The 12,509-nt window shown below is 33.3% G+C and overlaps 1 protein-coding gene across 24 annotated transcripts; it reads right to left on the reverse strand.

Moving 5' to 3' along the window:
• Positions 1-1,169: 1,169 nt before the first annotated feature.
• On the reverse strand, positions 1,170-10,291 carry LOC123225900 (receptor-like serine/threonine-protein kinase NCRK). Of its 24 annotated transcripts, none has more exons than XM_044650240.1 (13): positions 10,119-10,291; positions 8,468-8,524; positions 7,942-8,002; positions 7,771-7,857; positions 7,135-7,254; positions 6,176-6,292; positions 5,193-5,471; positions 4,731-4,969; positions 4,303-4,599; positions 3,842-4,078; positions 3,230-3,457; positions 1,608-2,641; positions 1,170-1,520 (listed from the first exon to the last, which is right to left on the reverse strand). In XM_044650240.1, the coding sequence occupies exons 4-12, from the start codon at positions 7,838-7,840 to the stop codon at positions 2,333-2,335; spliced, it is 1,896 nt and encodes a 631-aa protein (XP_044506175.1). In that variant the 5' UTR covers positions 7,841-7,857; positions 7,942-8,002; positions 8,468-8,524; positions 10,119-10,291; the 3' UTR covers positions 1,170-1,520; positions 1,608-2,332. The 24 variants fall into 24 exon arrangements, with proteins under 24 accessions (XP_044506175.1, XP_044506183.1, XP_044506171.1 ...); XM_044650248.1 differs by lacking the exon at positions 10,119-10,291 and adding an exon at positions 9,430-9,589 and having other exon boundaries at positions 7,771-7,842; XM_044650236.1 differs by lacking the exon at positions 10,119-10,291 and adding an exon at positions 9,430-9,589.
• Positions 10,292-12,509: the final 2,218 nt, after the last annotated feature.

Consider the following 12,509-nt stretch of genomic DNA (forward strand, 5'->3'; position numbering starts at 1 on the left):
ATACCTAATACTATAGATTCGTTTAGAAAAAAATTCGTATTTTTAAGTTTAAATTAAAAAAATTAATTTATGATAAAACAAATAATACAATTAATCATTTATATAATGAAAACGAGATTAATTTTTAAGATAAGGGTATTATTCGAAAAAACTAACCTCAAAATTGAAATATACACATCTATAAACTTTAAAATAGAGTTTAAATTTGAAATTTACATATTTAAAAACAGTATAATGAAAAAAAAAACGTTAAAATAAATAATATCACCATAGCCCCAACCTCCATCATGCAAAATTGTGCGGGGAAAAACTTTTAGAAATGACAGTTTGCCCCCCACTTTACAAAATCACTTGGTAAGAAAACTTTGAAAAATTCGAAACACCTTCCCATCTCCAAGGCATCACCATGTAAATTCGTAAGTGAACAGTGATTTCGCATGGTGATGTTGTTGATGATGCAAAGTGAGATTATCGCCTAAACTTTGTTTTTCGAATCTAATTTTATTATAAATTAATTTTACATTTATTCTAATACAAAAATTCTAAAAAACGTAATCTAAAACACCAATGAATCAAATTATTTCATCAAATCTTTCAATTCAAAATTGTAACCCAAAAACCGCATCTAATCACCTTAATCTTCGTATTAAAATGTATAAAATATGATAAAAAATTGATTTAACAACCTTTTGAACCATTTTGATGCACAAAAACAAGCAAAATCCATCAGAACTTGCCGTGGCAGGTCAACCGGGTGCTGGGTTTGCGTAGATTTAGATAAATTTCCAACTTTCATTTCATTTTTACTAAAGGGAAATTTCGGTCTTTTCATATTGGAAGCCCATTTTTGCTTAATTTTGATAAAATTGGGCATTTTTGCTCTGTGTATTTACATTTTAGGCATTTAATTTAATTTCCCCAGAAATATTGTCATTTCCAGGAATTTCAGAATCATTTTGCTGGAAAAAGAACAGATGTTACTGTTGGAGCGTCGAGTCGTTCTTCCACAGATCTGAATTCGATGTTACTGATATGGAAATATTCATTTGTTTTAGTTATTAAGCCCAAAGAGAATTCAAAAGACAAAAGGTTGAGTTGTTTTCAATTTTCAGACGTTGACTCTTTCAGCTCTTATGGAAGCTTAAAAGCGATTGAAGGATGAAAAGGTGCTGAATAAATTCATAGATTGATTCGATTGAAACTCATAATTCTGAAACTATATCTATTTGGAGGTTGTTAAAGAACTGGTAAAATTGCATCACCATTCAACTAACTCTCAGCATCCCAGTGGAAATAAGAAAAATCATAAAACTGATACAAGAATAGAAATTCCAAGCTCCAAAGTACAAGCGATTTTAAAGAAATCGATTTTCCTTTTGTAAATCCTGCTCACTTACACAAATACAAGAAAGCAAAATGCTTCCACACTAGAGATGTAGGTCTAGGGAGGGGGAGGACCCGGCTCAAAGAGTGGAGGGCAGCAGCTTCCGAACAACCCACAGCAGCACAGGAGCCACAAGCTGGACATTGCAGAAAGTACCAAAAATTGAATGAGAAATCAGAATGAACGTGAAATTTAAGCTTCATTGTGTTTTGATATATGTTACCATGATTCCAGACATCCTCCGGCCGCAGGAGGAGGTGGAGGTGGCAGGAGCGGTGTGCTTGGTGGTGGCGGATCCATTAACAAGTTTTAATTTGCTTGGAAGAAGGTTAGACAGGGTCCGTTCAAGTTTTTATTTGTTGAGAAGTGCAACAACCTGTCTTCAAGTCAGACCTCCATTTCTGGCATCTACCATTCAAAGGGAGATCTCAAGACTGTGAAATGCAGAACCAGCTAACACACCAACAAAGTCAATTGCATTAAGTGAATACATAGCTACTTCTACTGGTAAGTAACTAGAAATTTTGGATCATCCATGTTCTATCCTCACAAAGAAGTCAGTCAGTAAAACTGAAAATTATAATTACATATAATGCAAATATTACAAGGACTAACTGATATTTTTTAATTTTTTTTCAAGTAGAATATCTTCTATGAACATTTTAAAATTTAAATTTCCTATGATTTTCTGTACATGAATATAACGACTTGAAAACATGTGGTGAAAACCTGTGGATGTGGGTCAGAAAAATTATCCAATGAAACTGAGAAGAATTAAAATGAAGCAAGTCCACAGAAAGACTTCATTGCTTCCACTATTATATGATCTCTTCCAGCCTAGAGCAGCACAAAGAAACCAAAATAAAACCTGTAACCAATCGTTCATAATCTGGATGAGTTTCTTCTTGTCACTTTTTCCAGAATTATTTTCCCTTGAAGGTAATTTTGTCAGCAACACTTAACATTTGCCATGCAGAATGACTCAAACCGAGGCTCGGTTAAGTCCACTAGTTCATCATCTGGAGAATGCCCACTCCTTGCTTTATGCGTTAGAAGGATTAGCCTTTCCATATACTCAGCCGAGACAGTTTCCGCTTCTACACTGCTGCTTCCAGTGCAGAGTTTATGGTCATCATCCAATGGTTGTGAACAACTAGGTGAGCTAATAGATGCCACTCGCCTCACCTCTTGTGCATCAATGGATGCCTCTATTAGATTGTCAGGTCTTTGTATGCCTGTCGCACTGGTTGAAGGCATCTAAAAACAAGAAGTATGAAACACTTGTTGAGTATCTCACATTTGAAGAAAGTACAGAGTAATATATACTATTAACAAGTGAAATGAACTTCACTAAATTCAGTTGATGAAAAGATACACAATATACTTTAGCACCCAGTTAAGTTAAGCACACAAAATGCCATGGCCCATCTAATTTTGTATGAAATGATAACATCTCTAGAAACAGTTAGGTATAACAAGGGCAGTTGAATCCTCGAAAGCAACCCTCATAAAATAGCCCAACTAGATTAGATGAAATATTTGCTTGTACAGACTTTCCTATTCCTCTAGCTCTGGAAATAAGATTTGCAGTCAATAGTTTCCATCAACTGAAGCACAAGTTGATAATTGTGCAGATGCTATGATGAAAAATAATTTTAGGGTGGCACATACGCTAATGCTTATAATCATACAACACACATGATCACAATTTAAGGTATGGTAATATCTTTGGAGGACCATCACCAGTAAGGACCAAGGAAAAGCAGGAAGCTGTTAACCAGATACGAAAGTCTAACAAAAGTCAAATCTAATAGCAAAAGACATACTTGGTATATATATTTATACCTGAATGAAGTTCACTGGGATGTTTAATCTTCTAGACTTATCTGGTGCTATGGTTGCAAGGATTTGCACAACCTCACTCATGGTTGGTCGTGCATTAGGGTCCAGCAGCAGGCACTCCTTTGCTAGGTAAGCCATTATCTGCATTTCTTCTTCTAGGAAACTTCGTTTTAAACGTGGGTCAGGCAATTCTGATATCACTCGGTTACTATCATGTAATCGAGAGGTTGCCTATACAAGATGAGAGAGACACAAATTACATCTTGTTAGACATGATATATGTAACTGCATAATAGTCTGCAACTTGAAACATTGGAATCATGACCATGAGAATACAGATTCATTGCTTAAAAAGCAGGGAAACTAGAAAATTGGAACTGACATGACAGTTTTTCCCCTAGCTTGATGAAAACAATACATTCTACAACAAAGGTGAATGAATACGAGCTATTATAAGCTAAGAGACCACATCATGTTCAAAGATGACCTAGTTTTTGTGATGGCCTCCAATTAATTATCATAATATGTAAAAGTGAAGTTTTAAAATGTAACATCATAAATCCAAAAGTCAACCTTGGGTTTGCATCCATACAATAAAATGATAATAATTCTTACCCAAAGGACAAGGCTTTCTTCGCCTTTATTAGTTGATTTATGGATTGGTTGCCGGCCAGTGATTAGCTCAAGTAAGACTACCCCAAAACTGAAGACATCTGACATAAGAGACACCCTTCCAACAATTGCATACTCTGGTGCGATATAGCCAAAAGTCCCCTGCATTCTTGCTGGAGAACTGGAACAGCTGGGAAGGCCATCAGCCCTCAATTGTTTAGCCATACCAAGATCAGTTATCTACATATATTTGATAGTCATCATGTATTATAAAGACTAAAAAAGTAAACTAATCTTTTCCTTTTTCTAAAAAAAAAAAAAAAAGAAGTTATGTTTTCGAGACATCAAAGAGAATAGATGTCTAACTGATTCAGCTGTATTCACAGTAAAGATATCTTGTTGATACTTTTTTCTTCTTCCTAGACTTTGATATCTGTGGTGCAGAAAAAAATCAAGATTCTTACCTTCGCTCTCCAATTCTCATCTAGAAGAATATTTGTGGACTTGATGTCTCTGTGTAAAATTCTAGGAGCAGCTGCTTCATGCAGATACTCCAAGCCCCTGGCAGCACCAATTGCAATTGCAACACGAGTATCCCAGTTCATGCTCTCCCCCAACACACCATCCAAGCAATCCCTCAGATTACCATTAGGCTGGTACTCAAAAACTAGCAGCCTCTCAGCACGTTTCCCTTGAAACTCTGAACAGTAGCCTAGCAATGGCACCACATGACAATGATGAAGTCTTGATAACAAGTCTACCTGAGAGCAAGAAATCGTCAACTTCCTTCGGTGATGTGGAGCAAAGTTTTTTTAATCATTTGAGAAATAACTGGAGAGTAAATACAATATTTAACAACAAATGAAAACTAATGACACATCAAGATTGCAACCTCCGTTGAGAAGATAGAATCTGCATCAGGCCCTCCCTGAGTTTTGAATCTCTTAACTGCTACAATTCTACCATCTTCGAGTTGACCACGATATACATAGCTGCTTCCACCATGTCCTAAAAGGTTGGAATAGGAAAACTTATCCGTTGCATATAGCAATTCAGAGTATGTGAATCGGATAATAGTTCCATGAATAGTCCATGGTTTGTTCCTACAAAAATAAGTATTCTGAAAGCACCCTGCAAAAATTGAACAGAGAGTTATAGTCAGTATCAAAATAAATAAAAGATGGAAATATGTTATTCTATATACAAACAGCAAGGTATAAATGTTACCGAAATTTAAAAAATAAGAAAACTAAGATAAATAGACAAGAAACAGACAAATGATAGGTCAAAATGAATCATAAAGAATCCATTTTCATCTTGGAGGGAAGTTAAACCATTATATTAGCTCATCTACCTGTGACAAGATTAACTGAAGAGCCCATATCAACTCTAATATCTGTAAATGAAGAACTCCTGTGACTTATTAAGTTGATAGCACTATTGCAACTTGTTTTTTTATCCGATGAAATTTTTGGCATTTGGATATGGCCCCTGTCCTTCCAATAAATGTAGCACATAGCCAAAGTAAGAAACAGAAGTGTTGTGAGTATGACACATGATAATAGAATGATCGCAACTACTTTACTGGAAATGCGCTTCCCAGAGGCTTTTGCCTCATTCACACTGACAGAACCTGCTCAAACAGATATCACTCAGGTAAGCTCCTGAATTCCTTTACTCAGTGCCATCAAATGCATCAAAAATATGAAACATAGCATCATCCAGAAATGAGATAATAAGTGTATATGTATATAGGCTAAGTTTCTGATCTTCTGAAATTGAACTCCTTCAAATGACTTAATTATGTATATAGGGTAAGATCATGCAGCCAATATATTTTTATATGTAAACATGAGATGTATATGAATGGGGAAATGTTGCATCTTGTAATAGAATACTTGTTCTGAAAACACCCACCTGGTCAGTTATGATAACATTAACCAACATTCTCTACAATGAGAATATACATAACTGAAAGGATAAACAGAAATGATAAAATTAAAGAGAGCATCTGTTCGCACATTGTGCAAGAAAAGAGTTGCATATTACTTGTCATTCTCTTTCAGAAATTCATGTGTTATGGTGCATAACATAAATTGATTAATAGGCCATAGAAAATTGAAACAAAACTCAGTCTACTAAATAAGTAGTAATATGTATAATAAATCAATTAAAGAGTTTCACTAGCTTAATCAACCGATAGTTTGGGCATTGCAAATGACATGATTTAATACAAATTTCATCAGAAGACTGCCTCTGTTTGTATAATATTGACAACCTATTAAATTTAATACCCCCACAAGTTACATATTATGGGGTTAATAGGGAAAAAGGTACCAGAAGTGCAGTTACAGCTGGTAAAACAGGTAGTATCATGGCTGTTGATTGCAACTTTAGGGAATCCATCAGCAGCACATACACATATCCACTTATCTCCACGTAATCCTCCAAATGCTACATAAAAGACTTGTGCAGTTAGTCTATCTAGTACTGTAAAAGATTCAATCATTTTTCATTATTAATTCATTCTATACACACGTATACTTTCACATGCATTAAAATGGCCTCAGGGCACAGTTAAACTAGGTCAGGTATAAAATTATTACAAATTGGTAAGCTTAACTTAAAATATTAGTCAGAAACATGATAAACATTTCAAAGAATTAAAAATTAAAAAGTAACAAAAAGGGGTGGTGACTGGGTGTGTGAAACTTATTAGAGTGCTGAACAGTAATTCCTTAATGGTCAAAATGAAAACAAGATCTACAAAATAACAGAAATGCTTCCAAAGCGTATAAAATAAATAAAGGCATGTGCTCTGAGACACCACATCCTACTTAAATAAACACAGTCTGCCATTAATTACCAAATTCAAGAGCTTTTTAAACTCCAAAAGAATAGAAAACTAGATTAATTGGCCCTGAAATATGGAATAATAATAATAATAACATCAACAACAACAACAATACTTTGTATGAGAAATTAAGGATCTCCCATGCTGGGAATCTTATATTTTTCTCCCCTTCTTTCTAGATTAGAATATTTTGACATAATCTTCCCCTGATACTTATTTTTTGTCAAATTGTTGAGCTATATGACATGGCTGCCCCTGCCCTCCCTTTGATTCCTCAAATAGTTTTTCTTCAACTAAATTGCACATAAATATGGGCAAACAAAAAATAATGTTTAAATACAGTAACAAGATTATGATCTACTAAATTTATAGCAGAAAGAATTTTATGCTATAAGCAGTTAGAACTTCTGGATAATTATAACAAAAAATATCCTAGGCATACCTGGATTGCAGTCACAGGATGTAGAACAGCTTGATTTCAGAATATTACTCTGGTTTCCTTGATTTGAGGAAGAACATGTGCATGTCCAATTGCTTACACCAGATATGCCAGAAAGCTCATCTGCCATGAAGTTACTATAGTGAGTGCTTCATAGTTATAATGTAGATGAAAGAAATTACAGTGAAATGCCATTACATGTAGTCTCTTCACGTATCAAAAATGATTTATCTTTTTATAGGGCACAGCTAGCATATTGCTAATGAGAAGTAAAAATTACAATGGTGGATCAAGTGGCCACTGTAAGAGAGTCAGATCTTAAAAGATTCATCAGCTGTACAAAGAGAAACATTATGAAGCTTTATCTACAAATAATTGTTATCTTAGGGACACCAAAGGTGATGATCGGTCTTTGCTGTTGCATCAGAGCAGACATTGTACCTCTAGAGGTTAACTGCATTGCAAGTGTATGTCAATTGAAAAACTAAAGCATCCAAAAGCTTGTTGATACAGTAACAGTTTAGAACTTGGTGAACGAGGGTCAAGGGATTTCTGGGGTGTACCCTGATTTCCTAGAATTACATTATAGGCAATAATTAGCCAGAACAATTTTTAGCAGCACAAACATAAAATACTGACCACAAAGGCTTTGCTGAATCCAGGCAACGCCAATGACACAAGCAAGGGCAACTTTCACTTGGAGATTCATTTCTGCCAATCCAAACACTAAAGAGAATGACAAAAAGGCTTGTCACTCGAATATTCTAATTTGATATTGAATTCAGCAATAATATGAGAGCCTTCCTTAACCTGAAGCCTTCGGATATTTTCCCTATCCTGCCATGTTAGTACTTTGTGATCTTGCCCTCATCTAGAATTTTGTTGATTCAGAAAATTAGAAATTTGGAAAATTCTAAGGTGGATCATATTACTTACTACTCAGGGCATTACAAATTAACAACATAACTCAAGCAATAGTTTTCAAGTAAATAAAAACTTATTATAAGTGAACAACTATTCAAATCTTGGTCAAGTAAAGAAAGAGAGACTTAATAGTCATTAGATTAGCAACTTGAAAAGAAACATCAGATTCACAACTTTATTTCTTTTAAGTCCACTCTGTCATATTCTTCACTAACAATTCAAAAACCTACCATAAAAAATTTTGCGGGAAAAAATTATCTAACCATCAAGTTCTAACTAAAGCAATTATGAGTAGTTCCAGAAGCAGTCAAACGATCAACTTGTTTGGATATATCATCTAAAAGAGCAGTATGCAATATTCTGCCAGTAATAAAATATAAATAAGCAAATAGAAAAAATGAAATATATGTACCTTTATTGGGGGCCAGAGGTCTGGTTTTCCAACTTTTTTGTACTCAGACAGCCCAATCTGCACAAAGCAAAAGTATAACAGAAACTTAGAGGGCAAATGTAAGAAAAAGATACTGATGAAATAAAGATGTGAACATCAAATCAAAGTGCCAAGAAAATGCCAGAAAATTTTACAAACAAAGATACAGTAGTCAAAATCCATGGAAAGCAGATATAAATAAATCATATATTAAAGAGGGTGAAAGCAAAAAAGAAAAAAAAAATCGGATAGATTATTTTAGATTCCGACATCTTGAGAAAAATAGAAATTGCTTGTAAATACCAAACAAAAAAGAAATAAACTCAACAATAGAATTAGATGTGCATAAGGAAAATGAAAATGGAGGGGTAGGAATTGAACATTTTTATAGTTGGCCAACAAACACCTGAATCTCCCAGTTCTATTTATCTCAGAGTAAGCAGTATCCATGAAGCGAAGATACAACCACTATTATAGAACAATAATAAACTACAATATATAAGGTTCTATGAAATAAAGTTCAGTAACAAACACAACACATTCTAATTGCAATCCACAGTAGTAAATTAGCTGCAGTCAGCAAGATAGCGATTCACAACTAAAGGTCTTAAATACATGATCCTTTCCATCCAAAAAACACGCACATGAATAATATTCAATAAAGGCTACAGCCTGTTTTATTAAGATACCCTGCCCGCAGGATACAAGAATACAAGTCCTTTTATTAAATAATGGCCCCTCAAGACTAATCAAAGAGTCATTCAATCAACATTTTTCTAGAACAAGAAAAGGACTTGCAGAGCATATGCCTGAAGATTTACATGTGAACTCTGGAAAAGTCAAAAAGCATACTAAATTGGTCCAAACTCTGCAAGAACAAGAAACAAGCAAAACAAAATAACCCAGAAGACCGAAAGATTGGATAACAATAAAACTGGACAAACCTCACATTAAAATGTGTGCCCAAGTTTATAATGGGAAATGCAGAGAGACAAACAACAGCAGCATTGAATAGATAGAGATTGATGTGTTTATAAAAAAAAATAATGTTGAAAATGAGATGAAATTTCGCAAATAAACACATGAACCACCATATTGAAAAGAACCCATTTGCAAATATGAAAGAGACTACTCAACCATTTTCATCAGCTAAAACACTATTAAGGATTAAAAGCCCCACAACTATGTAACGAGGTAAAGTTTAAAAATGGAAAGTTTTCCAATATAAACCGCATATTGTAGAAAGCAAAACAAGAAAAAAAAAAAGGCCAAATGGCTAAGAAGACTTGGCTTCAAAGCGATACGTCGAGGTGTGGTGGGCAGTGAAAAGTATTCTTTCAACGTTAAGCTGAGAGGAGTGGAGCCCATGAAAGTGGATGTCAGCTGTGGGGATCGAACAGACAATGAATTGCATTTTAGTAGGCCTGGCATGATGTACACCGTCCAATTTAACCATATTCCATTAATTTCATCAGATGATCGATAAGGTGGGGTTCTTAGGCAGATTAATTATCGTCATTGAGCTAATTAATCACTCGAAATAAAAGGTGGGATATGGGTGCAAAATAGAGAAGTAAAAAAGGGAGCAGGTGATTAATTTAGAGTTGAAGAAGAAATAATGAGAATGGCGTACCTAAAAAGAGGGTGAAGATTATGATTTTTGCCACTTCCAACTACAGAAGGATTTTGAAAGAGAACAAACAGGCACTTTGTATAGAAGAGTTTTCAAGCAGCTGAGCTTCAGATGAGCTTAAATTTTTTGTAAGAAATGGAAAACAAAAGAAGAAGAAGGCAAAAGATTTGAACTTTGAATAGAGTGAGGCACAAGAAATAAGGGGTTTGATGATGCAGTGTTGACGAGGTGGCGAAGCCTTCTCGCTTTGTGCATAAATGGCATGGCCCCCGGTGCAACTGTAAGGAGTCATCAGCTTGCTATAACTTAGCGCTAATACGAATAAATAACATTTTCCCACCAACGTTTGGTGTTAAAAAAAAGTTGTTCACCCTCCTTTGATATAAAATTTATAAATAATATTTTTTTCCTTAAATCAAACTATATAAAAATAAAATAATAATTTTATTATTTATTAATTTTAAAAAATAATAATTTTTTATTAATCTTAAAAGTTTTAAATATAATATTTTATTCTTTAAAAATTGTTTAAAAACTCATAAATTAATATCTAAAATTTGTTCAAACCTTCATATATTTTAAAACTATTATATGACTATAAGGATTACAATATGTCATTAACACTTATAATTTATTATATTTTATTCAATTTTTTAAGAATATAATTATTATTTTTAAAACTAGGCTAAATTTCAAAATTTTCAAAGAATCATCAAATTTTTTTTATTTTTCAATAACCACCCTAAAACATTTTTAAAGGGCTCCAATATTTTCATAAATTAATATACTCATATGATTATACGATAAAGATATTTTATTTATAGGAAAAGATGAAAAATGAGTGAGGTGAAAACAAAGGGGAAATAAGAGATTAACTATATAATTTGAAATTTTAAAATATTATCATTAATTTTTGTTAATTTATAATTTCATAATAATTTTTAAAATGAAATAATTAGCATGAAATTGTGATTTTACTTCCTAACAAAGTTTAATATTAAGAGAGAAAGTGTTATGTTTAATTTTGAATGAAAAATACTATTTATGTCAGTTTGCAGTAGAATAATTTTTTGGGCCAAACCTTGGTTAGAAATATAATTCACTATAAATTATAGGCCAAACGACTATTTTCCACCCAAGGATTCTGTTTTTTCAAATATCTCTTTTTTAATTTTGAAAATCATAAATACTCACCCATAAGTAGTTAAATTTAACGAAACTCTAACCCCTTAAAATTTTATCTTCCCCCCCCCCCCCCTAAATTTTAAAAACTAAAAGTTTTTTTACTAATCTAAGTTTTAAAAATTAATAGTTTCCTCCTAAGGTTTGATTTTCAGATCTCCGACATTAAATCCGACTCCGTTGCCAACCGTTTATCCCTCCCGAAACTTCCTGTCTCTCCGACGATCTCTCTCTACCCATTTGGACGTCCAATCGATATTGAATGAGGCTTGAAAAAAGACAAGAGACAAAGAGCTTCGTCAGCGAAGACAAAGCTCTTCTCCCAGACGAAGAAGATCGTCTTCGTTCGTCTTCCCAGATATCTTCTTCTAGGAAGACGATTAGTTTCATCTTCCCCGACGAAGCTCTTCATCTTTCAGAAGAAGATTGACGCTGAACGAACGTCCAAATGAATGGAGAGAGACTGCCAGAGAGAGAGAAAGCTTTGAGAGGGATAGACAGCCGATAATGTTACCAGATTTAGCGTCGGAGATCTGAAAACTAAACCCTAGAGGGAAACTATCATTTTTTAAAACTTCAGTTAATGAAAAACTTTTAGTTTTCAAAGTTTAGGGGAGGAAAAAAAGACTATATTTTAATTTATTTTTAATAGTATAGATAAAATGATGATTTTACTCTTACTATCGTTAAATTTAACTGTTTATAGATGAGTATTTAAGATTTTCAAAGTTAAAAAGGGATACTTGGGAAAACAACAATCCTTGGGTGGGAAATAGTCTTTTGGCCTAAATTATATATCAATACTTTTAAGTATACAAATAAATATACACTTATATGTGTCATCATATAATCGGATATTATTTTATTTTTAATTTAAAATTATTCAATTACATAATAACATATATAAATATATATTTATTTATATACTCAAAGTGAATAGATATAATTTTATTGTATTTTAAATCCATAAATATTCATTTAATTATCATCTCAGGTTACTCAGAATTTAAAGAAACAAGAGAATGCCAAGCCCAAGTCTCATAAACTTGGCCACAGAAATGAAATGTTTATGGGATATCTCTCTTTCTTACAAAATTTGCCAAACCGAAAAGATTAAGGCTAGGCTCAGTGGCCGCTCTACTTAAAAATGCCCTTATTCTGAATCTAAATTGATCATAAATTTTATAAACTTTCAAACAATTAGAACAA

Source organism: Mangifera indica, chromosome 9, assembly GCF_011075055.1.
Source record: "Mangifera indica cultivar Alphonso chromosome 9, CATAS_Mindica_2.1, whole genome shotgun sequence".
In the NCBI taxonomy this organism is placed as follows: Eukaryota; Viridiplantae; Streptophyta; class Magnoliopsida; order Sapindales; family Anacardiaceae; genus Mangifera; species Mangifera indica.